Source organism: Aptenodytes patagonicus, chromosome 17 (genome assembly GCF_965638725.1).
Source record: "Aptenodytes patagonicus chromosome 17, bAptPat1.pri.cur, whole genome shotgun sequence".
Lineage (NCBI taxonomy): Eukaryota > Metazoa > Chordata > Aves > Sphenisciformes > Spheniscidae > Aptenodytes > Aptenodytes patagonicus.
This window is the reverse complement of record NC_134965.1, coordinates 6,651,055-6,675,638: the sequence shown is the minus strand read 5'-3', so window position 1 is coordinate 6,675,638 and position 24,584 is coordinate 6,651,055. Positions and strand designations below refer to the sequence as shown.

The window sequence follows — 24,584 nt, the reverse complement described above, 5'->3', positions numbered from 1 at the left end:
TCTGAAAGGGAGCAGAAAAAATGATCATAAGGGGAAATGTATGAGAAGCGGTGAATTAATAGTTGGCTGCGAATCCAGAGAGAGAGTTTGAGCCTTGTTCTGGACTGATCCTGAAGGCAGCACACTGGAAACCCAGCTGCAAGAGGTACTTGCTCATTCAGGCTGCGTAGCCAGAGGCTGCCTGATGCTAGCCATGTCACTCTGCCCGTGTCCTCTCTGCTGCAGAAAGCAGCACGCCCTAAACAGGCAACCCCACTGTGCCCTAGACTTCATCGTCAACTCAGAAAGGGGACGAATAGTAGGACAGAGAAGAACATAGGAAAGACAGCTGGACTAGGTCCCTTCCTACCTGAACTAGCCTACGGTCCTGTGACAACAGGGCTGGTTAAAGGGCAGAAAAACCCAAAAGGGGACAAGAAAACTGGGATGCACTTCCCGCACTCCCTCAAAGGCCTCTGACAGCGCACACAGAAAAAAACAGGCCGCAGTAGCACACTCCCTCACGCAAAGCAGAAACACCCCTGTGCTGCGCGGTGCTACGAGGGGAGGGGGGACCGGAGCGGGGCCGGCCCCGGGGACACCCCGCCCCGCCGGGGCGGGACGAGCCGCCAGCCCCGCTCCGAGGCGTGTAAAAGCGGGGCGGCGGGGCCGGGGAGCAGCGAGCGAGCAGCCGGGGCTGTGCTGCGGAGCAGGTGAGCGGGGCCGGGCGGGCAGCGGGGACCCCGTCCGGCACCGGCACCGGCACCAGAGCCGGGACCGGGACCGGGGGCAGAGCTGAGCCTCGCCTCGCCTCGCTGTTCCACAGGTTGCACCAGTTGCCGGGATCGCTGCGCACACGAGCAAAACGTCGTCTGAAATGGCAGCCGAGGTGAGGGTGAACTTTGCTTCTCTGGAGGGGTAGTCTCGGGGGTGCTCTGGCAGACGTGAGCTCAACTGAGTTAAAATCTAAGTCCCTGACATTTCCTTCAGGTTCTTCCCTCTACCTGGGAGAGACTAATAACTGACGTGGTTCATTCCTGCTGACTTGCGTTCAGGCAGGAGGTACTTTACAGCAGCTTGTTTCAACACAAAAGCTGCATTTTCAGTTTCCGTGCCTGCTGGGTGAGACGTGACTAGTCGTCTTAGTGAGTCACGCTTTCTGCCTTCCGAACGGCTACTACAACCCTGGCCTCCTCTGCTCTGGGTTGCAGATGAGTGTCCATCAGCTGTCTGACTGTACTAGCTACTGCTCTAACCAGAGTCCTGCAGCTAGCTAAAGTTAATCTCTCAGTTTGGAGTTCCTGATTGCAAACGCGTCTGCTGCAATGTTTCTGCTGACCCACCTCTTACTTTGGTGGAAACCTGTAATACTGAAGATATACCTAGATGCCTAGATAGACCTGCTCCCCATTCAAGCGCTTAGCCTCTGGTACTGGCCTTTAGTTTAGCATCCCCTATGCCGTGCTCCTGTGGGCACCAGATGCACGCTGAGGGCCTCTAACACTTGTCTGTTTCGATTCCAATTCCCCCCTCTGCCTTCCCTCAGCTCTCTGACAAAGCTGCCTTGACGACATCAAAAAACACGTGCCTACACTCCTACCTCTGTAGGCTCTCTCCTGCTGTCCTCTCAGGCACGTCCTTTCCGCAGGCATCGGCAGAGAGGTGGAGACAGTCACTAGGGAAAAAGTTTCTAAGGTTACTCAAGAGTGCTTTGTCTGACTGATAAGGCCCGGGCACAGATAAGCTTGCAACTGTCCCGCCAGCTTCTTGCTGTCCATGGTAGTTATAGTGTACAGCATGAGAAGAGACCGACAGGGGTGTTTAAAAAATCAAGTAGATTCCTAATGACTACCCACTCTGCAATGGCAATTGCATTTAGGCCCTTCCTTTACATGTCCTCCCGTTTCTTTTTTGTGCCTGCTAGCGCTGGAGAGTTGCTTTTGAAATCCGGCGTAAGTTGTAAGGTCTCCGCACGAGTAAAATTCCTATCCATTTCAGTGCAAGTTTGCCAGGGTCAGGGCTTCAGGGGGTGTCCTACCTGGGCAAGCAAAAGGCTTCTGGTCAAGTGACATTACATGGCTCTTAGCTAGGGAATCCACTCAGTTGCCGAATCACTGGGGGAAAAAAGCTTACACACACCCTGCTGCGATGCATAGCTGGAATTGTGTACCTGTCTTTGGTCACCCAGTGAAGTAGTTATGTAGACGCAGATGACACGTTCAAGTGAGTGAGGTTACCATATGAATCTTGGTTTGGGTGGAAAAACAACCTTTGTTCCTATGTGTTCTGAAACCTTCTTCTTGTCGATATATTTTTCTGAACATTCCTGATGCTGAAAGGTACCCAGATCTCCCTTTCTGGAGTCTGCACCTTAACCAGTTTTATGCTAATCTTATGCCAAAGCTTGCAAGCACATCATGGACTCTGGAGATGCTTCAAACGGTAACGGCAAACACTTCATAATGTGGCTTGTGCTGGCCTAGAGCTCTCTGTCAATCGAGGAGAAATCTCCCTGCTAGCTCAACAGCGCAAAAACGACTTAGAGAACACTAGCTTTCACTATATTCCTTACTGACCGCCTTACTTTTTCCCCCCTTTAAAAGGCTATCAAAGGGTTGTTGACCGGCAGCTGCCTCAAAAGAGAAATCCATGCCGGTCTTGCAGCGTATGCCCCGATAGTCATTGCAAGGACTCCCGGCAGAGTCCTGCAGGAGTAAAGTATCTTGGAGGATTCCTGAGCCAGACCTGACACCTCAAGGGCTAAGTGCTAGTGACAGTGACACGTTCTCCACCTCTTCAACTACTTGCCAAAGGTCCCGAAATCCAGGGGCCTCAATGGTACAGCACTGAAAGGACAGAGCTGAACATGGCCTTTATATTGGATAAACAGATCACTGGATGTTACATGCGTAGCACCATACCTGAAGTTATTAGGCCTCTTTAATTTGCTTCTTCCTCTCTCTCAGGGGGATAAACTTTGGGGAGGAAGATTCAGTGGAAGCACAGATCCAGTCATGGAGATGTTCAGTGCTTCCATTACCTATGATCAGAGGCTGTCTGAAGTTGATATCCGGGGCAGCATGGCTTATGCCAAAGCCTTGGAGAAGGCTGGGATCCTATCTAAACCTGAGCTGGAGAAGATCCTGAGTGGCCTGGAAAAGGTATTTATTTCCTTCACAAACTGGCACGCGTGCTGGAACGAATGGCTTCTTATCTGACAGCATCTGTAGTAGCCCCCCTGATCTGCTGTTCTAAAAAGCATCTTCAAATGTCCTCGTGTCCTAGTCCTTAGAGCTAGGCGTGTGCTGAAGTGCTTTGTGAAAGGGAATGCTGTCCTAAATCATGGACGTGACAGGCCCATGTGTATTGGACTCGGTACACCTGGAGGCATTCTGGGCAGGCGACTGATGCTCAAATTGCATCCCGCTAAAGGCACCAAAGCCCAACAGTAGGATGTGAACCAGCTGACAAGCCCCCACTGACAGCCTGAAGCCCTGATGTGCACACTGTCAATGCTCAGTACAGAGTGTCTGGATATAGCAAGCAGCCAGCCTTGGCCTGAAAGAACAGGAATGCCAGAGCTCGCGTGAGACTTAACACTTTGATTTCCATTGGGACGGCAGAAGCTGGCATTCGCTGGGGACAATTACAGCCCCCACGCGCAGCAGGGTAACAGTAGTGGCTGACTGGTGTTTCTGCTGATGTTTGTAGATCTCCGAGGAATGGTCTAAAGGAGCCTTTGTGGTGAAACAAAGCGATGAGGATATCCACACTGCCAACGAACGCAGACTAAAGGTTCGAGTCCTCTAACCGCTTGTTCCCGCTCCTCTGTAGCTAGATCTGATTGACGTTAAGTGCATGCGCCTCTGTCCCACTGTGAAACTCCTCCGGACCTTGTGGCACTCCGGGCCTTATGGCACAACCACGTGTCTCCCAGACCCCTTTTGTGGAAGAGGCGCTGTACAAACGTAGAACCCAAACTTGCCCTTCCCCAGAAGGGATCCCACGGCTACTCACAGGATCCTAGAGCCGAGTCCCGTCCAGGCAGGGAGGAGGTCTGCTCGTGCGGAGTCTCCTCCTTAGAATACAGAGGCGCTGACAGAAATCCTCCTCTCGTCCTCAGGAGCTGATTGGAGACATAGCTGGAAAGCTGCACACTGGAAGGAGCAGGAACGATCAGGTATGCACAGAACTGGCTGGTTTTCCTCCTTCCGTATTCCTCCCCCTCCTCAGTTCCTTAATCAAATTTCTTTATGCCATCTTTCACGTGCCCTGACGCTCTCCAGCATGTACTCCCTAGGGCTTTAAACTAGTGACGCCGCAGTGACTCATCCGCGCAGGGGAATGGGCTCTGCAGGATTGCTTCCTGGTGGTATAAGGCCGCAAACGTCCACTGACATCTCTTTGAAAGCCTACAGAAACCGTGACTTTACTGGCTGGGTGCCATGCATCTTTCAGGATCAGTCCTTCTACTGATGACCGACTTGCGTCAGTGGGGGATTTTCTGATCCAAAGGTGACCATACCCAAAAAGTCCACCGAAAAGAACGGGCTTTGATCCTGTTCATGGAAAGCAAGATACAGCGGCTTTCACAAATCAGTGACCAGGGACACACCTGGTAAGAGGAAGGTGTCCCTTCCCATCACACAGAACAAGGAGGGGATAACTCTGCTACGGCTCTCTGCTGGACAGGATTTGGTCACTAAGTATGTCACATTCTGCTTTGTCTGACTGTGGCTGGTCTCGCCCAGGTTGTGACTGACTTGAAGCTGTTAATGAAGAATTCCCTCTCTGTCATCTCCACTCACCTCCTGCAGCTCATTAAGACCCTGGTGGAACGCGCTGCCAAGTAAGTCCTATTCCATATCCACGGCCTTGGCCTTGCAGGGGCAGGAGACTTCTAGGCTTGCTCTTTGACTGACACCAATCAGGGCAGCAGCAGGGTCTTCTGCGGAGGAAGTTACAGACAGGCAGTGTGTGATAGCACAGGGAAAGACAACAGCCCCTCCTTCTCCACAGGTCACCTCACAGAGACCTTCCTCTTCCCCCAGTGTACCCTGGCAAAGGAACTGAGGCGGGAGGTCCGCACAAGACTTCAGAAGGTGCCAAATCCATCTGAAGGAGTGGGGAACTTTAACATGCTTCAAGTTGCTACGTAGGAGAAAAGCTCAGCTCCGTTAACTCCTGCCTAACTCTCCTCCTCACAAACCACACTCACAAACGAGTGGTGGACTGGGGAATCTTTGCCTGCCACAGAGGGATTGCTGTCCCAGGCAATTTCCCAGGGAGGCCTAGGGCAGACACACCACACTGGAAGACCGGGAGATCTAAACCCAGTGTGCTTAGGTAGCAGGTGACAGGGAGAGGAAGACGTGGATCAAATTCAGCACAACACAGGTTAAAGATGTTCTCTTCGTGACCTTGCCAGGAAACCCTGGAGTGTACCTGCCACTGCCTTCTCTCCTGACAGCTGCTGCTCACCTCTTTCTCTCCTTTCACACGCAGGGAAATTGATGTTATCCTCCCTGGCTACACCCACCTGCAGAAAGCTCAGCCCGTCAGATGGAGCCAGTTCTTGCTCAGGTAAACACCTTGCACACTTGGCGGGAGGAAGCCGCCTCCACCCGCGGGGCCCTGCTCAGCTGGAGCCTAGAAGTGCATCATCCTCTGAGGGGGCAGCCCGGGGCGGTGACAAACCAGAGCTAACCTTGCAAACTGGAACAGGAGCTCCCCGTGTTGCTGCGTGGCTCTGACCAACCGGGGACCCAAGCACTGAGTGGGCAGCAGAGGCCAGCTCCCTGTATGCTCCATCCTTTGGCCACAGTTACACCTCAGCTAATGGGGTAACATGGAGAATCTTGTACGGCCGCTAGCTGCTCCACTTCAAAGGCCCTTAGTGCCTAGGCTCCATTTCAAGCCTCTTCTGTTTGAGCGGGGATCCCAGGCTCCAGGCGTGGCAGCATACTGCTTGGGAAGGAAAGTGACATTTTCTGGCTTCACGTGCTTCATCTCTCATGTCCTTTCCTAGCCATGCTGTTCCTCTGACCCGTGATTCTGAGCGCCTGGGAGAGATGAAGAAGAGGATGAACGTCTTGCCTTTGGGAAGGTAAGGCCTACTGTTCATGTAATGGCAGAGCAAAGCAAGGCCCAGCGAAGTCTTCAGAGGCGCCTTCCCCGCTTCCTAGAGCTCAGTTTTGGTTGCGATATGCAGGGTATCTTGCATGACTTCTGTTTCTTTCTTCCCTGGCAGCGGTGCTCTGGCTGGCAACCCACTGGAAATTGATAGAGAGCTTCTGCGTAGTGGTAAATGTCTCCCTACGACTGAGTGGCACAGGACTACCTGTAATATCTAGGAGGGAGGGAAGCACTGATACATGGCTCCCAATGGCACTGCAATGCACTGTCCCGGAGCCAAAGCCTTTCTTTCGTAAGGCTTTTTACTGCAATGAGACAGGCAACGCCTGTGAGGTCGGAGCAGGAAGAGCCACCTCTGCTGCACGCTGGCTGCCTGGGGCTAATAACAAAGACCCCAGTCAGTGTCACACTTAAGCATGTTTGTGTTCCTGGGACTACTCAAGGGCTCACAGTCACCTGCATGCTGGGGCAACCTGCTGCATCCAAGCTCCAGCCATGCCAAGCCTGACCTCCTCTGTCCATCACTTTCCTTACAGAGCTGGACTTTGCTTCCATCAGCCTGAACAGCATGGATGCCGTCAGCGAGAGAGACTTTGTGGGTAAGCACAACCCAATCACATCTTCCCACCGCTATTTTAGAAGCAGGCTTCTGAGACCTTCCCAGCTAACCTCCTTTAACAAGGGGACCAAAATCCCTCACTAGGAAGTAACTCCAAAGCTCCAGTCAGGGCTCCCTGGGTTGTCAAGCAAAAAAGCACCTTTTTCACCTCCCAATTTCCTGCCTTCCCTGCAGTGGAATTCCTCTCTGTTGCCACCCTGCTGATGATCCACCTGAGCAAGATGGCTGAAGATCTCATCCTCTACAGTACCAGCGAGTTTGGCTTTCTAACCCTCTCTGATGCTTACAGGTAGGTCTCTGGGCAGAGAGCCCTTCCCTCAGTCTCTGCTGCTCAGCTACCCTCACCTGAGAGAATGAGACAGTGGTTGGGGTCTCCCTGCTGCACAAGGCTGACACGGCATTAAAAGGCTGGCAGAAAGGCAGCCTTAGGGTGAACATTCCTCAGTAATGACCACTTTTTTCTCATTCCGGTACCTCAACCAAGTCTGCCTTCAGCAGACACTCCTCCCCAGCAACTGCTGGCAGAGAGAACTTCCCCCTCTGCTGGGAATGCCTGCCAAAGCCCTTCCTTGGCTAGCCGGGTCTGCGATCCTAACACACTCCTTGTCTCTCAGGGCGGCACAACCACAGCCCTCCCTCTCTGAGGTCACAGCAACGCTTAGGCTGGCCTGCTGATACCACCTATGGAGAGGCTTGGGGGGAAGCCTCCTTTTTGCTTCCTCTTTGAGGGGTGGGACTGCGTGGTAGCTCCAGACAAGACTGCAAAACCAAAGGCTTTGCTGTGGGAAACACGAGAAACTCAGCACACTCAGCTCACTGCTTTCCAACACCCTAGAAAGGTGTCCGGGGAAGGGGGACCTATGTGTCGCTTTTGGAGGGCTGGGTCAGTACGCTGCATGACCTGTCTTAGCCTGTGTCTGCATGGACTGGGGTCTTGCTCACCGTTACACTCCACACACCTTTCTTTCAGCACTGGCAGCAGCCTGATGCCTCAGAAGAAGAACCCCGATAGTCTGGAACTCATCCGCAGCAAAGCTGGTCGTGTGTTCGGACGGGTGAGCCTGCTAAAGAAAGAAGCGGGACGGGGAAACTGCTCATACCAGGGCTGAAGAATCTCCTTTCTTCTTGCCTCTGCGTAAAGAAATGTGCCCTGAGCCCCTGCTGGGGCAATGTGCTTCTCTTCCCAGAACTAACTGCCTCACCTCTTTCTCTCTGCAGTTGGCTGCTGTTGTCATGGTTCTCAAAGGACTTCCAAGCACCTACAACAAGGATCTGCAGGTAAAACAGATGTTAGTCCTCACACCACCTCTCTGAGCAGACGCAGCTGGCTTCTACTCTTGAGCAGTCTTGCCACTGCGTTTCCCAGCACAGACCCTGCTTGCGTGCAGGATGCTGAGAAGGGGGCCGAGGCACGGCATGCTGCAGTTGACACCCCGGCCCCTAGCAGGAGCCCCTGGCATGACGTGCCTGCTCTGCTGGCTGGGCTGCTCAGGCTGTTGGGCTTTTGGGCTGCATCAGGTTGACTTACAGCAATTTCCATGCCCGTTCTAACGCAGGAGGACAAGGAGGCCGTCTTTGATGTCATCGACACCCTGAATGCTGTGCTCCAGGTTGCCACTGGAGTGATTTCTACCCTCCAGGTAAGGCTTCAGCCTCTCACTATCGAACATGGTTGGGGCGCACATTCTGAGAGTAACACCGGTAAAAGAGCTCTAGACTCTAAGATGGAGGCACTCTTCAGTGCCTCACCCATACTGCTCATTATGGTCCCCACTGTCAGCTGCTCAGGGGGTCAGAGGTTCCTTTTAGAGCCAGGTCCCTTACAGATGACGTCCCCTCACTGTGACCGCTAACATGACCCCAAGGAGGAGCTGATGATAATGTCTCCCTCTGACCATTCTTCTGCAGATCAACAAGGAGAACATGGAGAAGGCTCTGAGCCCTGAGATGCTGTCCACTGATCTTGCTATCTACTTGGTTCGTAAAGGAGTAAGTACCCGAGGGAGACTTGGAGCTGTGGTTTCTTTGGATGCAGAATACTGCTCAGCGAGGGCCTGAGATGAGGCCTTCTGTTCTGTCCCCAGGTGATGATCAGTCTGGGTCAACAAACACGAAAGCTGGAAACCCATTCTTTACATGTATCCCAAGTAGTGGAACTGCTGCCGGGTGGACTTGGTAGTAATTTACAGGTGGAGTTTTACCTCCTATCGCCTCCCCTCTTCACACCCCAGAAAACCCAGACTCAGATGGCATTGCCCTAGGTGAACACCAGACAGCCAAAAAAGACAGCACATCCATTTTTTCCTTCGAGGCTGCACCCCACGGTCACTGACCGTGGCCTCTGCTTCTCACTGTAGATGCCATTCAGACAAGCCCACATTGCCTCTGGGAAGGCCGTCCACCTCGCCGAGTCTAAAGGCATACCCATCAATAACCTCAGCCCGGATGACCTGAAGACCATCAGGTTTGTGTCACTATTCTCTTGCCGTGACTCCCCTCAACAGGCAGGTATCGGCCTCCCTTCGTATGGGCCTCCTTACGGTGCCCTTCCCCAAAATGCCTGGGCCGCACAGCTCCCCAGAGTCCTCCTGGCCTGAATATCAGTGCTGCTACTGCTGGGCCTGAAATAACTGAAGGGCGACAACATCGCTACCATTCAGCTCCAGCGGGGCATGGGCAGCAGCTCTTGGGAGGGACTGGAAGAAACTCATGCCCTGACCTGGCGGCACCAGCCCTCCAGAAGAGTTTGGCTCCAAACTTCCTCGCTCTCCCCTCGGAGCTGACTCTTTGGTCTGCCACAAGCAGCTACTGCCAGGCACCAGAAGTGCAGAAGCAGGGCTGCAGGCGGTCTTTCCCCGTGGAAAAAGGCTCCGTCTACACTCCCTCCCCGTCTCTGCAGGCAGTGAGCATGTAAAGCCAGCAAACAGCACCCAGCGCTCTCCACTGACACCTCTTCTCTTTGCCTCCCCAGCCCCCTGTTTGGCAGCGACGTCTCCCAGGTCTTCAACGTCGCCAACAGCGTGGAGCAGTACAGGGCCATGGGCGGTACCGCCAAGAGCAGCGTGACTGCCCAGATCGAGCGGCTGAGGGAGCTGCTGAAGAAGCTGAAGGAGCAAGCTTAGAGTGTGGGGAGATATCCCGTGGATGCAGCGTTGTGCCTGTCACGCTAATCTGGAGTTAATAAACGCTGGGGTGCATTGTAGTTCACTGAAACTCCTGTCTTGCGTCTTTCTTCTTAGGGGCAAGATTGAGCTGGGCTTCCTCAGCCCTCGTGAGGCTTGGGGAAATGTTCACTTGTGTGTGAACCTGGCAGAGGAGCTGAGTTATGGGGTGTCAATTTCTAGGCGGCCAGTAGGTAGAGAGCAGCAAGAGTGTCAGTGCATGTGTTGAGGGCGGGTTGTGTGTGTCCACAAAGAGAGACACTTGGTACATCTGCAACACATGCCACATCTCCAGCTATCACTGCCCTCCTCATAGGATTATGTTTCCCTGCCTGCCTTCTGGCAGGAAAAAAAAAATCTCCTCACCACCTGGCACTGGAACTTGCATAGTCTTAGCCAGGACTGGGCCAGCAGGTCAACCCGCAGGTCATCCCAGTCCACCAGAAAACCACCTTTGGCTCTGGTTTACACCAAAGCACAGGGTTGCATGGTCCCAAGGTCAGCTCTTTCCTGTGCGTGACACATGCCCTGATTTGCCTCCAACCTAGCTGGGGCAGAGTGCTTTAAAAAAAAAAAAAATCCCTGGTAGTGCACTGTTGTTGCCTCTTACAAAAATCATTTACCATCTTCCCTTCTGTCCTTACAGAAGTAAAATCGGAACAAAGACCAGAAAAGTCTTACTTGAGGAATGAAATGCCAGGAAGTTCCTGAGTCCCCTACTGCTTACTGCCATGTTTTTCTGATTTAGTACATTTGTCTCACCTTCCAGCTAAGTTAGCTGTGGCAGATAAATCAATTATGTACACTTAATTCAAATGGAGAGGTGACACCAACAGACTCAGAAGGGATTATCTCCTCCTCCCCAGCTCACGGTTCTTTTCTTTCCTCACATAAACTTTCTTCCTATTTGTATTTTCTTGTTCCTGATCAGTACCTTCACAGGCCTCAGCCAACTAGACTTTTGCTTGTTCCCAGCAGCCACTGTTCAGCGTCTCGGGGGTCAGTGCTGAGTAACGTGGGACCCTGCTGATTGAAAAAAGAAGGTGGTTTTAACAGATTATCACATCTCAATCTCTCGCTTAAATAAAGTTCATAAACACTGGTACTCCCCATTTGACCCTCCACCTTTCTGATATTCTCACATGTCACCAAGCCTTTCATTGATCTGCAATAAACTGAGCTGTTGCTTCTGTAATTGAATCAGATACAGCATGACTGACAGCTGCATATTGCACATGAAAGTATATGTTCTCATCCAGGAAACAAACAGGCTACAAATAAATGTACCATAAAATTAAAATCAATCCGATGGCATTTCCTTCCTCTCTTGCCCCTGTGATACTTTTCTCCAGTCTGCTTTATTCCTAATGAAGTTCTGACCGACATGGTTTAAATAGGAAATGTTACCATGCTTCACAGATGAGTCCAGATGTGTTTTTCTAATGCAGAGATCCTCCTCCTGCCTGGCCCCAAGATGCCGCCTGGTCATCAGTGCTCTTCTTTGACATTTCCAATAACTTCTTGCCCTCCCACTTCAACAAGTGACTCTGAAAAATAAATAAAAGTAAGCAACTAAATAAATAAATAAAACCACCCCACCCCCTCCCCGGAAATCCAGCAATCCTGGACACAGCCCAACCCCTGCAAGTGTTTTTACACCAAGCTACCGATGGCTTTGGCTGGAGGCGCCTGCAGCCCCGTGCGACAGCACTCGGACCCTGCTCAGGCTCTGCAGCGGCCCCTCCCGTCCCGACGTGCCGGGGCGGGACCTCCCCCCGCTGCCCGTCCCCGCCGCTCCCCCGGCGGTACCTCCCCGCGGCTGGGCACTGCCCACAACCAAAATGGCGGCGGGAGCGTCAGGCGGCGGGGTGGGCCGCGGCATGGCGGGGGGCTGCCGCCTGCTCCTGCTGCTGGCGCTGGGGCGGGCGGCGGCCCCGCCGGGCGGCATGCTCTACCCCCGGGAGACCCCCTCCCGGGAGCGGAAGGAGCTCGGCGGCCTCTGGAGCTTCCGCGCCGACTTCTCGCCGGGCAGGGACGCCGGTTTCGTGCAGCGCTGGTACCGGCAGCCGCTCCGGCAGGTACCGCGGGGCCGGGAGTGGGGCGCGGGCAGGGGCTGCCCCTTCCCCCGGGCAGGGCGGTGCGGCAGGGGCGTGCTCTCCTCCCGGGAAGGGTCCCCCTGCAACATGGGTTTCCTTCCTCTCCCGAGAGGACCGTTTCCCCCTTCCTTCCCCATCAGGCTTGCGGAGCGGCTGCTCTTTGGCCCCCGCTAAGTGTCTTACCGCTATGCAGGTTTTTCTTAAGAGGCTTTCTAATTACCGACCGACGAAACAGCGGTGTCTGATTATCCCCCTTCTGCTCAGAAGCCAGAAAGCATTTGAATGAACTATGGCCACCTTTAGCTGCCATGGAAATCCCTGTGCTGCAAAAGCAGGGCTGGCCTTGCACGACATTTACCTATCGTCAGCAGCATAGAATAAATAAAAACATGCCTGGAAAGGGCACTCTTGAATTATTTATTCCAAAGCAGCCGAGTGCAGATAAACAAGTTCTAGTGTAACTGAAATCCATTATGAAATTAACACCATTACCTTAAAGAAAGGAGTTATGTATTCTATGCATGAAATGTATGTGTCCTTCATCATTTCTATTTTAGCCCTTTGGCCATTTTTTTGCCAAATTGTGGAAGGCAAGAAGAGCTGAAAGACACTATGCCGCTAGAAGTTTTGCAAAAAGAGACAGCCAGAGGGGAGGAATCCTGGACTATGCCCCCCCCTCCCAAAGGAGGCTTAGACGTGTACACTCAACTTAGTTTAGACATCAGAGAACCTCCCTGAAGGAGACACACATTATGGCCATCCCAGTCAAAGGTTATCCTGTATCAGATACTAGAAGATCCACTTCACCATCCAAGGATTTTCCTGCTAGGATTTTCTGATGTCTAATAAGGGCATTGAGTTTCTCTGCAGTGCCGATACAGTTCAGTGCTGAGTCAGCCGCACACATGATGCTCACCCCTGGGTGACCAGACCTTCCTCATTCCGCTCTCCATGGAAAGGCTTCTGTAGGAAAGGGGAAGCTGCTGCAGCACTCGTTTATGCAACATCATGAGCACAGCAGGTGCTAAAAATGAACAGCTCTATTTTGCAATAGCATCCGGTTACCTCAGTGTTAAATGTATTATGACACTGCCTGCCTATAATCCTTATATTAAAAATAAGCAAGTGAATTGACTCTATTGTAATCCTCAGGAATCTATGTTGCTTTCAGGGAGTGAGAAAGGCTGGACTCATCCCAAACAGTCTTCACAGACCTTCCCTGGGGGATCTGGCCCAAAATATCCGTGACTCTTGCCACCCTTCTACTACAGCTCTTAGCCTGACAAGCAGCACCCCACGCCAGTGAACTGACAGCACACCACCAGCATTGCTCACCAAACAGCTAGAGCTGTGCGGGAGAAACTACAGTTTGTGAGAAGTCCTAGGCTGAAACAATGACCTGGGCATTTATTTTTTTTCCCCTCACTTTTCTGAGTCCGCAATACCAGAGCCATTAATAAAATCAGGAGGGGAAAAAGATATGAGCAGCTTCTTCCTGTAGGAACAGGCAGGTTCCTGGGTCTGACATTAAGGAGGACTTGTATAGGACCTGTGACAGACCACACCAGTTTCTAAACAGGTTTTCCCAAGTATTTCTCCACTTGGCAAAGGGACTCTAAGGCTGTCAGTGGAAGGGGACACCTCCGGCAGTACAGGTTGGACAGCCAAGATGGTAAAATTTCTTTTTTTAAATGATCTATTCCCTCCCTTTCTGTGCAATTCCTGCCAGACTGGTCCTGTGATTGACATGCCAGTGCCTGCCAGCTTCAACGATATCACTCAAGACCCCAGCTTGGAGAACTACATTGGCTGGGTTTGGTATGAGAAGGAGGTGCTGCTTCCTCTCCGCTGGCTTCAGGATGACCTCAACACCAGAGTGGTGCTCCGTTTCGGTAGTGCCCATTACTACTCCATTGTGGTACGTTGCACAGGAAATTGTCCGTCTGTTTCCAAAATCACGCTGCACTAAAATCTGTCCTATGACTTCTTCAGCAAACACGTCTCTGCCTAGATTTTATCAGTTTGCTATTTTCTTAACTCTTGGCTGTTTTCCTCCAGCCAAGAACTTGGCCATGTTTCCCAACTCTCTCTTCTCTGATCCTCCAATATCAGGACTAGTAACTAAAACATTTCCTTGCTACAGGATCTGCCCAAAGGAGTGTCTCTCAGTGACACTTGCTTGTACGTGACCCAGACCTAGCTCCCAGGAAAGGAAGGGCTGCTAGATTGATCCCTCAAGGACTAAGAGCCCAGAACAAGGTTCAGTGTTACCGGGCATCCCGACTGCCCTTTGCTGGGCTCCTTTCCTTCTCCCTGCTATGCTTGCCACAAAAACCCAATATCCCTGCCTCTTAGGCTCACGGGTGTCTTTTCCTGCAGTGGGTCAATGGAGTGCAAGTCGTGGAGCATGAAGGGGGGCACCTCCCTTTTGAAGCAGATATAAGCAGCATCATCCAGGGCAGCCCAGGGATCCCCTGCCGCATCACTGTTGCGCTCAACAACACTCTGACACCCCATACTCTGCCTCCAGGGTCAATTCAGTACATGAATGACAAAACAAGGTGAGTTGCTAAAGCTCTGTGCTGCTGAGCTTATCCCAGGGATGAGAGGATGGGAATTTATTCAGCTGCTGGTTCATAAGACCCTCCAAGCAACTTAAAAAAGCACGGGCTGTATTTATGCCAAAATTCATCAGTCGAGTAGGGAGGAGTTGAGTGTTGTGAGGAATCTGCACTGAGTTATTGCATGTGTTTTATACACAGGGAACTGAGATTAAGTGATTTGCCAAGCTGAATCAGTGGCAGATTTGAGAAGCTTGAGTTCAGCTGGAAACTGCAAGTACCAGCTATCCTGAAGGATCAAACCTATCCCGTGCATTAGATGTTTGTTAACTGCTAGTCCCCTTCAATGTAGCAGCAGTAGCACTACTGAGAGATAGATCCATCCTGTTGTAAAGACTATTTTGCCAGCTAGCATCTATTTTTACATGACTATTTTACATTGCTAGCATCCATATGCTGCCTTCAGTTCTTGTGTAATGAAACATAATGTAGCCATTTCTCCTGTCTTGCTCACTCAGGTATCCCAAGAACTATTTTGTACAGAACATCAGGTTTGATTTCTTTAACTATGCTGGAATCCATCGCCCGGTTGTGCTTTACACTACTCCTTCTATCTACATAGATGATATTACTGTGACAACTACTTCATCAGAGAGCATTGGTAGGTCCAGAACAATTACAGCAGCTACCTCAGGCTCCAAATGGAGATGACAAGGGCAGCAGAGAAAATATCCTGCAGAGGTCTGATTGAATTTGTTTCGTAGTGGCTTTTTCTGGAACCTGAGCTGGTCTATTGCACAGCTCAGCAGTTGCAAGAGTATGATAAAGAGTTCAGAAGCAATAAGAAAAAAGAAGTGCTTGCAAGAGACTGCTGTTAAAGGATGATCAGATGTTTCAAAGTAGAATTTCTCAGTAGGGGCGGTATGCCTCCCACCTAAAGCAGGATTCTCTCTAACAGAGCTGTATGATACACAAATCCTGCTGGAAACTTCTGGACCTCAAGACAGACAGGTCATGCTTCTTACATTCAATTCATGCCACTCTGTTGTTGTTCTACATCTCCCTCATTTTTTAATGCTGCTGTATGTGAACACCCTCCAACATTTGATGCATGTATTTTTCCTTTCATGGCAGTCTCCGATTGTCTTTTGTTTCCTTTGAACCAGCAATGGTGCAATATCAGGTGTCAGTTGTTGGCAGCACACTCTATTCCTTGTCCCTGAGTTTACGTGACCAAGAAGGGAAAGTGGTTGCTACAGGCGATGGGCCAGCTGGAGAGCTAAAAGTCCTGAACCCAAATCTTTGGTGGCCTTACCTGATGCATGAGAACCCCGGATACCGCTACTCCTTAGAGGTAACAGTGACATTTCTTCCTTTCTGTGTGCATTTCCTCTGACTGTCTAACAGGGTTAAGGAACTGCCATATGGCCCATCTTCCATACTCATCTTCTCCCACGGATCCTGTTCACGTGACCGGAGTGGCATTGCTAATTATACAGTAATCAAATCAAGCTTTGCCAGCTTCCTGGATGCTGAACTGAAAGGTCTGTCAGTGAGAAGAGGGGGGCATGCCTAGAGTGCACGCAGGTACTCTCAGATGTTTGTCCTTCACATTTAGGGCCCAATCCATCCCTTGCAAAAGGACTGTTTGAGACAATACAGGGGAGGAGATATCGCAAAAGCAGAGTCTCTGAGGAGCAGGCTGCTAACCACTTCCACATGCTTTGCCATGCAATGAGCTTTCTTCCCACTCTGCCAGACGAGTTCAGCATCAATAGCATGAGCCTGGAAGACTCTGTGAGTTAAGGATGAGTAGTGACATTTAGATGCAGAAATTAGGGCAGATGAGCTGCTGTGAGTTTCCAGGGGCTCAGCTTTGTAGCTCTTGTGAGCAGATGACATTTCAGTCGTTGCCTGATATCAAGGTACAGAGCAGAAGATGTATACCGCTGCCTTGCCTGGGGGAATGAAATGGCCTGGATGAGTAAGGGGAAATGAAACTGAAGCTCTTGGGGTAAACAAGCCCCAGAAGGGTCATCCAGGGTTCATTCTTCATCCTTCAGCTTCCCCAGCTTGGATTTCTATTTTCTGCTTAGTCAGACCTTGGTCCTTCCCTGAGGAGGCACATGGGAACCACAAGAGGCGGATGAAGCAGGGCTGGGGAATGGACGGGAGGTCAGGATAGCCCTTACAGACAAGGGGAAGGGAGGACAGGGCATCCTTGTGAAGCCCAAGCACGTCACTTGCGTCTCCCCCTTGGAAATCCAGGTGAAAATGCAGGCACAGGCGAACGGGGCCTTGCTGGAGGACGTGTACACGCTCCCGGTCGGTATCCGCACCGTCCACATCACCAGCACGCAGTTCCTCATCAATGGCAGGCCCTTCTACTTCCACGGTGTCAACAAGCACGAAGACGCGGACGTAAGTGTGTGGTGCCTGCAGCAGGGGCACCTAATGGCACCTCGCTTTGTGCCACTGAGGCAGAGCCCGCTCTTGCCTCACCTCTCCACCCAAAGGGGCTGTTTCCTCACACCCTTCTCCTAGGCCGGGAGCTGCCAGGGAGGCTAGGGCGAACTGTTGCCAGCATTAAGGGGGCACCATGCCCAGTCCTGCCGTAGTTGTAATATCCCTCTCAGAGCGCATGGGCAAGCCCGGGTGTGCTGGCAGAGGAACTAAACAATCTCGCGGCCATGGCTTCCAGTCAGAAATAGCGGCTCACAGGTTCCCCAGCCTGGGAAACGCGGGGTACAAAGTCTCCAGCTGGGAGGTTTGAGCCGTAGAGGAGCGGCAGGGCTGCGAGACGCGGCCCGGCCACAGGGAGGCCCCGCAGCCGCGCCAGAGACCCCGTCCCCGCCGGGCAGAGCCGCCCCACCCCTGCCAAGCCAAGCCACTCACCTCAGTGGCGGCGGGCGCGCCTCCCTCGCGGCGCCGGGGAGCGCGGGCTCTCCTCGGGGGAATGCAGAGAGCCTCGCCGGTCCGGGCTCCTCCTTCACCCTTGTCCTCATCAGCCTGCCTCATGGATAACACCTGTGAAAGGGAGGGAGAGGGCAGCCCGGGCAGGGCAGGGCAGGGCAGCTCCCCAAAATGGCAGGCAGCCGCAGTGCCGGCAGCTTGGCTGTAACCGCCATCCCCTCTGCTTCTCCAAACACCCAGGGTCTGGGTATGCATGTGGCAGTGCCCCTCAAAAACGCAAACACTGCACGGAGAGACAGTGCAGTCAGCTAGAAATGGTACCTGAGGCTGGAAACACTCTGGGAGCGAGAAGGAAAGCGGTGGTGGCCAGCTAACGTGAGGAGAAGTCCTGACCCAGCAGCGTGACAGGGTGTGATGTCTGTCTCCCCCCACAGATCCGTGGCAAAGGCCTCGACTGGCCCCTGGTCATGAAGGACTTCAACCTGCTGCGCTGGCTGGGGGCAAACTCTTTCCGCACCAGCCACTACCCCTATGCCGAGGAGATCATGGACCTGTGCGATGCCTACGGCATTGTGGTGATCGATGAGTGTCCGGGAGTGGGGATTAAAATGCTGTAAGTGACTGCTTGAAAGATCCTTCCCCTTGTTTCTGTGTTCCTCTCTGAGCCACTTTGAAAGCGTCCCATAGTTTCCACAGTGCCCATTGTCCTGATAATGGCAGTACTTTGCTCTATTTAGAAATCAGCCCGTTGCGCCACGTGTGCCTATTAAGATTGGGCAACCGGAGGGCGTTGTGCCACATGGCCATCATGTCATTTGGTCTGGCTCGATTAATAAGCCCAAGCCACAGCCCTGAACTGTGCAACAGGCTTTGGGGAAATAGGGCAGAAGCCATATTCAGTGTTAAGGCTCAGCTGTGCTTATGCACCCCAGAGGCTTGAGTTTTCACAGGGAAAGGCAAAGGGGATGGATTTTATACCCTCACCTCACTGGGTCTCACTTCCTTTTGTCTTTAAGTGAGAGCTTTGGGAACAAGTCCCTGCAGCATCATCTTCTTGTGATGGAGGAGCTAATCCGCAGGGATAAGAACAGGCCATCAGTCGTGATGTGGTCAGTAGCCAACGAGCCAGCATCGGAACTGCCCCCAGCAGCTTACTACTTCAAGTAAGTGCATCTGCCTGTACACAGAGCTGAGGCCTGAATCTTGGCAGATGATGCATCTTCCTTTGGAATGGCATAAAGAAGTAGCGAAGAGAAGGGAAGCAGTTTTTGGGAACCCTGAAACAGTACTTGCAGATGCAAACTAAAAGCATAACCGCTGCATGTGTTGAACTGATGTTCAGAACCACACAACGGTCTCAACCTGTTGTTTCTGAACCAGTAAGCCTCTGCAAAATTACTGGGAGTCCATTTGGTCTGAGCATCTCTTCTTCAGCTATGGGTCAAGCAAAAGCAGGCCTGATGGTAATGGGACATTCCTCGTTACCAATGGAAGACGAATCTTAAATTCTCTAAATCTGAGAATTACAGCAAAGTTGTAAAATATTGGACCTTTAATTCTGAGGACAAGGTTCTTCAGTTAGCGCTATTTGTTTGTTCTGCAGGGGATAGTGACACTCCACTTCAAAGCCACTGCTTTGAGTCCCTACAGACCCCTTGGTTTTATTTTTAAAGAGATTTAAGCTTTGGATAGCCAAGAGTCATCTCTGTAATGGGGTAGCAGACCATCCCTAGTAGCTGTAGGTGCATTAAGAGGTAACTGAATTTTCATTCTTCAGAATGATCCACCACTGTCCTGCAATGTCAAGGTAGCAGCAGAGCTTGGCCTTCCCATTCTCTGTCTCATCTCCCTCATTCAGGGTTTCTGCAAAAGCAGCCAACCTTTGACTGCTCTGCCTGCTGTGGTGTAGGGCTAAGGCCTCATGCTTTTGCAGGAACACATCCCAAGGGTTGTTCAGAAACTTCCTGCTACCCTTCTCACATTTTCATGACCAAACTCACTGTCCCTTCACCAACTTGCAAGCTGCTGGCACCAACAGACAAATTAACATGCCTGCATTTGGTACACTTCTACTCTTTTTTCAGGTGGGATAGCAACAAACTTTGTGACAGATAAAGGTCTCTTTGCCATGATATTTATACTCCTGCAGAACTGGCTAGAATTGCAGGCACTTTATAGCAGATGATCACTAAGTATCCTGCAGTATTTAATTAAAAATACTCTGCCTGCTAAATCAAAAGCAGCTCCAAATGTCTGAGTGGGGGTGAAAGGACAGAGAGCTTGGGGAAATGGAGCTGTGCTTCTCCATGCTGTTGTTGAACTCTTGCTTTACTGTTTGCAAACAGGACAGTGATAGCTCGCACTAAAGCTCTCGATCCCTCCAGACCAGTAACCTTTGTGACAGATGCTAATTACGCTCTTGATCGTGGTGTAAGTTTCCTTTATTTTCTAGCTTTTTTTTTTTCCAATTCATACATTAAATTTCCTATTCTTGTCATTTGTTTTACAGTCCTTTCCCCCACCTCCCCAAGTTTACTGGAGATACTTAACAGGGAGACGCAGAAAACTTATATTTTTCTTTCTACTACAAAGCATCTTATCCTATAGTTGTAGTCCAGCTGAACAAAAAAATATCTGAAAGAGAGAATAACAGTTGTCTTGAGTGAAGTACGCAGTATCACACCCCTGGATTCCATTAGCATTGTCATGCTTTGCTATTCCATTGATTGTGTTTACTAATGCTCAGGATTTTCATTTGCAATTAAATCAAAGCTTAAACCTCTTTAAAATGCTAACAGCCCTTGTGGAAGTCTAAAGGAAGGAAGCTTTGCTTTAATGCCTGCTTTAAACTGCTCTAGATCTTCTTTGGCAGATTTCTGTTAATGTTGAATAACCTAAAAGCTCTTCCAGCTTCATAATTAAAGTCCTAGAGCTGTATAAATAGCTGAAAGGCACTATTCTTGGATGTCTGTGCCTTAAGCTGGCCATAGCATGAACCAAGGATCTTTAACACACATAAACTTGTTTCCGGGGTAGTTCCTATGTCACTTTTAATTTTTCAAGATGGCGTTATAATGCTTGTCACTACTGTACAATAAACACTTCTAGCAGGTGAGTTTGTAGGTACATGATACTACCACATGTCCCTGCTACAGGTTGCACTTTGTATTTTTTTCCAAAGTGTCCTACAATTAGCAGGAACAGCCTTCTGTAACTGAGAGGTCTGTTCCTCCCCACCCCAGGAAAACAAACAAACAAACAAACAAACAACTGGTAGCCTTAGTTTTGAAGGAGCCCAGCGGGGATCTGCACTTGAACATTGCTGTTTCATCAGGCACACACACACACAGACTCTGACATCCCATCCCCACTAGCATGTTCTGACCAGCTTGAGACAACACAGGAAAACAAAACCAAAGAACAGATCTCATACACCGATGTGATATTAGAACTTTTTTTCCTTTTATTACAAAACATGTTAAGAGAACATTGAACAAGTTACATACAACATCACTTTATCTTTAGTGGGCTTTGTGCCCTTTTATCATACTGTCCATGTGGTAGAAATGGCATATAACTTGCAGAATGCTTAGTCTTTAGTATTGCACCATTGATGCACAAATTTAGTTGCTAGTCAAAATATTTGACATCACTAACTTGATAATCACATTCCAATACTCAAAAAGTACATCTAAATGTACCAGCAAGCCAGAGACATCTTGGAAACTCAAAAACTTCTAACAAACCTGAGGATGAAATGGGTTGATATTGTCTAACTCTGTGCTGTGACTTCTTAAGTCTGTAAGAAAATAAGCTAAAAGCATATTAATTTGGCATTTAAATTTATCCTGCTTTTTTGGGGGGAAAGATGTCACATTGGAAGGGCCTGAGTGATGGGGGAAAAGACTTTATTCTACGTGTAATAAAACTGGATTCCATAAAATGAACCAAAAGGAGGATTTAGCTTTATGAGTTAAGGTTGTCTACTTTTGAGCTCTGTGACAAAACACTCTCACCTTGTTTTCTGTAGGCTCCTTATGTGGATGTAATTTGCGTAAATAGCTACTTCTCCTGGTATCATGACCCAGGCCACCTGGAAGTTATTACACTACAACTCACAACACAGTTTGAGAACTGGTACAAAACCTACAAAAAACCCATTATCCAGAGTGAATATGGAGCAGACTCGGTTCCTGGACTTCACAGTGTAAGTGTTATAGATGCCCTAGATGGAAAAAAGCGCTGCTCTTCTTACAGGGTCAGAAAAGCTTAACTAGAAGAGATGGGTACCACTGAGCCTGACTACTTAGTTTTGAGATGCATTAGCTTGTAAGTGTCCGAAAGACTCCAGGATTGTAATCCTGCTCCACTGAAATCAATGACCTTTGCCACTGGCTAACGAAGGTTAGATTCTACCTAAAGAGAATTTTTTAGCTTTGAGTAAAAAGCACTGAGCACTTTGAAATGTGTACTTTGGCATTTGTAGAAAATGCTTAATCGGAAGATACGACACAGGAGACTGGACTTTCATTTCATGATCCTATCCTGCACAGAAGGGGGTGGCACTCCTATGTCTATCGTGATAAAGCACCATTACCAAGCAAAACCACGGACTCCCCCCCCCCCCCCAAGTATACCTGGCATTATGTTTGTATTTTACATGCAAAGTTTCCCCTTGCAATTTTAGTAGTTGCTAATCTTCATTAAATAGCCATTGTTAATGCGGCAGCAATGAAAAGACCAAGCAATTGTAAAGTTTGTCTTCAGGAAGCAGGTCCCCAGTAAATAGGAAGTTAACATATGGAACCTTTGCTGAGATCAACTGTCACCTTCATTCAGGGCCACCTCTTTTTCCTGGCTGTAGGATCCACCTCTTATGTTCAGCGAGGAGTATCAGAAAGCTATGCTAGAAAAGTACCATTCCGTTCTTGACAAAAAGAGGAAAGAGTATGTGATTGGGGAGCTCATATGGAATTTTGCTGATTTCATGACTAATCAAGGTAAGCTTGTATTTATATTCTAAACAACTCCCCATCCTCCCTGCAAGTTTAAAATGGTTTACGATACATGAAGAATATTGTGCTGTAGGGTAGGACAAAAGGGCCCTCTGCTTACCAAGATAGAGCATAGCTGGTCTCTGTGACAAAGTCCAGTGTGACCAGAGTCAAGAGGGAAGGCCCTGCCTGTACTTAATGCATCCTCTCTCTCCAGCTTGAGTTCCTAGGTGTCTCACCTGCAAAGATGCTACCCAGAATATGCGACTATGCACTAGGGCAGAAGGCAAGGGAGGCTCGTGAGCAGACCCAGATTACTTTCTTTCTTGGCCATCCTCAATTCAGAGCTTCAGTCAGCTGTTAGGGATGTGTCTCACTTGCTTCATATTTCATCTACAACTGCCCTTAGTAACCAAGCACCTTAAATAACATATTATTAAGTTGGTATAGAGGTTTAGCAGTAAAGGACCAGATGCCACACTAGTAGACAACAGTCTATCATGACACTCCATCCACTATTAATAAATAAGTGCATTTGCAAAGTATGGGGCATTACTTAATCTACAGTGCAGTCACACAGAAATTAAACTATTACAACTCAGAAAGAGACCCAGTAAGGAACCAGTTATGCGTATGCCACCTGCAGTGAGTTAGGGTGGTGAACAGTCAGTGTTAATTTCAGGCAGAGAAACACAATTAGGAATAATCTGTAGAGCACCAATATAGGTATTAGAAAGCTAAGTCATTGCAGAGAAGCAGTCAGAAAAGTAGTATTAGTTTCACATAGGAGGATGGAGAAAATGTAGACAAATTCACATACACATACGCAGTTCCAGTCTCTCTACATGTTGCGATCATCTTTTCTAGTTTCCTATGAAAACTAAAATAGGCAGAAAGGATATGGAACTGCTAAAGGACAGTACAGTCAAACAGTTAGTAATCAACATTTTCACCATCAAATTTCAAGGTGGAACTAAAGGCAGAAGGAACATCTGCTGTAAATAAATTCTGCTCAAGTTAATGGGCACACTTGAATTAACTGTTATCGACTTACCAGTTGTAAATACAATGAATTGCAGCTATATTGCTCAGTTACATCAATTAATCTTGCCAAGATGACGCAGATTACATCTGCCAAGTTCCCCTTTGTACCTGACTGTGTGTAGCAGAAAGTGCATAGGTCTCTTCCACCTAACCTGATTTAGTACATATATCGTAACAGTTCACAGTAGGGGATATAAAAGCATTTTATATACACTTGCTTTATTTTATAACTTCTCTACAGGGACCACACGTGTTTTGGGGAACAAGAAAGGAATCTTTACCCGCCAACGACAGCCCAAATCAGCTGCATTTGTTCTTAGAGAAAGATACTGGAAGATTGCAAATGAATCAAGCTGTCTTCCTCCTATAATAAAATCACATACCCTCTTTCTAAAATGAAATCAAAAGGTATAGTGGCTGGGTACTATGCTGAACTTGTTCATTAAATTTCTGTTTAAATAATACTTATGCCTGACTCAAGTTTTGCAAGTCTAATGCAATTTCTACTGAAGTAGTTACTATGATACAAAGCAGATCAGAAACACTGGTTTCCTGTGCTTAGCCATGTCTGTAGGCTTCCTGTTTCCAGGTAGTAAAATGAATATTCAGAGTTTCAAGGAGCTGAAGTTAGAGATCCTGACTGAGGTATCTGTTTATGGCAAAAAAATTAAAATATTACATGATACAAATCAATGCTGAATACTTAAAAAAAAATCCAAGTTACTCTAAATGAACATCACATCCCTCCAATGCAAATGAGGTTTTCCAGTTATACTCCCCTAACAGTTACACTACTCAGATCACAGCAAATTGTCCACAGGATTACTGAAGAGCACAATTTATATAGCTTCTCTTGCTGGACAGAATGTATGTGGCTGGCTGAGAAATTCTGAGAGTTCACAGCATTCAGGAAGTATATGAACCACCACTTCTGTGAGGATACCCAACATACTCCAATACAGTATGGAATTCATACTACAGCAGCAAGGTGGAATATGTTAGATAGGTAGGTACTACATTAACTGAACTTTGTTTAAAACTATTTTAGTCACAGTACCAGAACTGCCGCTATTAGATGCGGT

The 24,584-nt window shown here is 49.3% G+C and overlaps 2 protein-coding genes across 3 annotated transcripts; both read left to right on the top strand.

The window, feature by feature from the left end:
• Nucleotides 1-626: 626 nt before the first annotated feature.
• LOC143168409 (argininosuccinate lyase) lies at nucleotides 627-9,946 on the top strand. 2 transcript variants are annotated; one of them, XM_076354818.1, is made up of 17 exons: nucleotides 627-692; nucleotides 806-868; nucleotides 2,946-3,140; nucleotides 3,691-3,774; nucleotides 4,103-4,159; nucleotides 4,731-4,828; nucleotides 5,485-5,562; nucleotides 6,008-6,085; nucleotides 6,230-6,282; nucleotides 6,651-6,713; nucleotides 6,908-7,022; nucleotides 7,704-7,788; nucleotides 7,952-8,011; nucleotides 8,290-8,373; nucleotides 8,642-8,722; nucleotides 9,091-9,197; nucleotides 9,705-9,946. In XM_076354818.1, the coding sequence occupies exons 2-17, from the start codon at nucleotides 857-859 to the stop codon at nucleotides 9,853-9,855; spliced, it is 1,401 nt and encodes a 466-aa protein (XP_076210933.1). In that variant the 5' UTR covers nucleotides 627-692; nucleotides 806-856; the 3' UTR covers nucleotides 9,856-9,946. The 2 variants fall into 2 exon arrangements, with proteins under 2 accessions (XP_076210933.1, XP_076210934.1); XM_076354819.1 differs by lacking the exon at nucleotides 627-692 and having other exon boundaries at nucleotides 717-868.
• A 1,789-nt stretch (nucleotides 9,947-11,735) lies between these two features.
• Nucleotides 11,736-23,966, top strand: GUSB (glucuronidase beta). The gene is made up of 12 exons (XM_076354336.1): nucleotides 11,736-11,972; nucleotides 13,720-13,908; nucleotides 14,370-14,551; nucleotides 15,070-15,212; nucleotides 15,718-15,905; nucleotides 16,820-16,972; nucleotides 17,899-18,077; nucleotides 18,481-18,627; nucleotides 19,810-19,894; nucleotides 21,495-21,671; nucleotides 22,329-22,464; nucleotides 23,744-23,966. The coding sequence occupies exons 1-12, from the start codon at nucleotides 11,736-11,738 to the stop codon at nucleotides 23,899-23,901; spliced, it is 1,974 nt and encodes a 657-aa protein (XP_076210451.1). The 3' UTR covers nucleotides 23,902-23,966.
• The last annotated feature ends 618 nt before the right edge of the window (nucleotides 23,967-24,584 follow it).

What these genes read in the sequence shown, in the direction of transcription:
- LOC143168409 (XM_076354818.1), top strand. An exon ending in ACCCTCTCTGATGCTTACAG is followed by an intron (nt 7,023 to 7,703) that starts GTAGGTCTCTGG and finishes CCTTTCTTTCAG; the next exon opens with CACTGGCAGCAGCCTGATGC. An exon ending in CTGGTCGTGTGTTCGGACGG is followed by an intron (nt 7,789 to 7,951) that starts GTGAGCCTGCTA and finishes TTCTCTCTGCAG; the next exon opens with TTGGCTGCTGTTGTCATGGT.
- GUSB (XM_076354336.1), top strand. Translation starts at nt 11,736, where the DNA reads ATGGCGGCGGGAGCGTCAGGCGGCGGGGTGGGCCGCGGCATGGCGGGG. An exon ending in TACTTCATCAGAGAGCATTG is followed by an intron (nt 15,213 to 15,717) that starts GTAGGTCCAGAA and finishes CCTTTGAACCAG; the next exon opens with CAATGGTGCAATATCAGGTG. An exon ending in ATTACGCTCTTGATCGTGGT is followed by an intron (nt 19,895 to 21,494) that starts GTAAGTTTCCTT and finishes TGTTTTCTGTAG; the next exon opens with GCTCCTTATGTGGATGTAAT.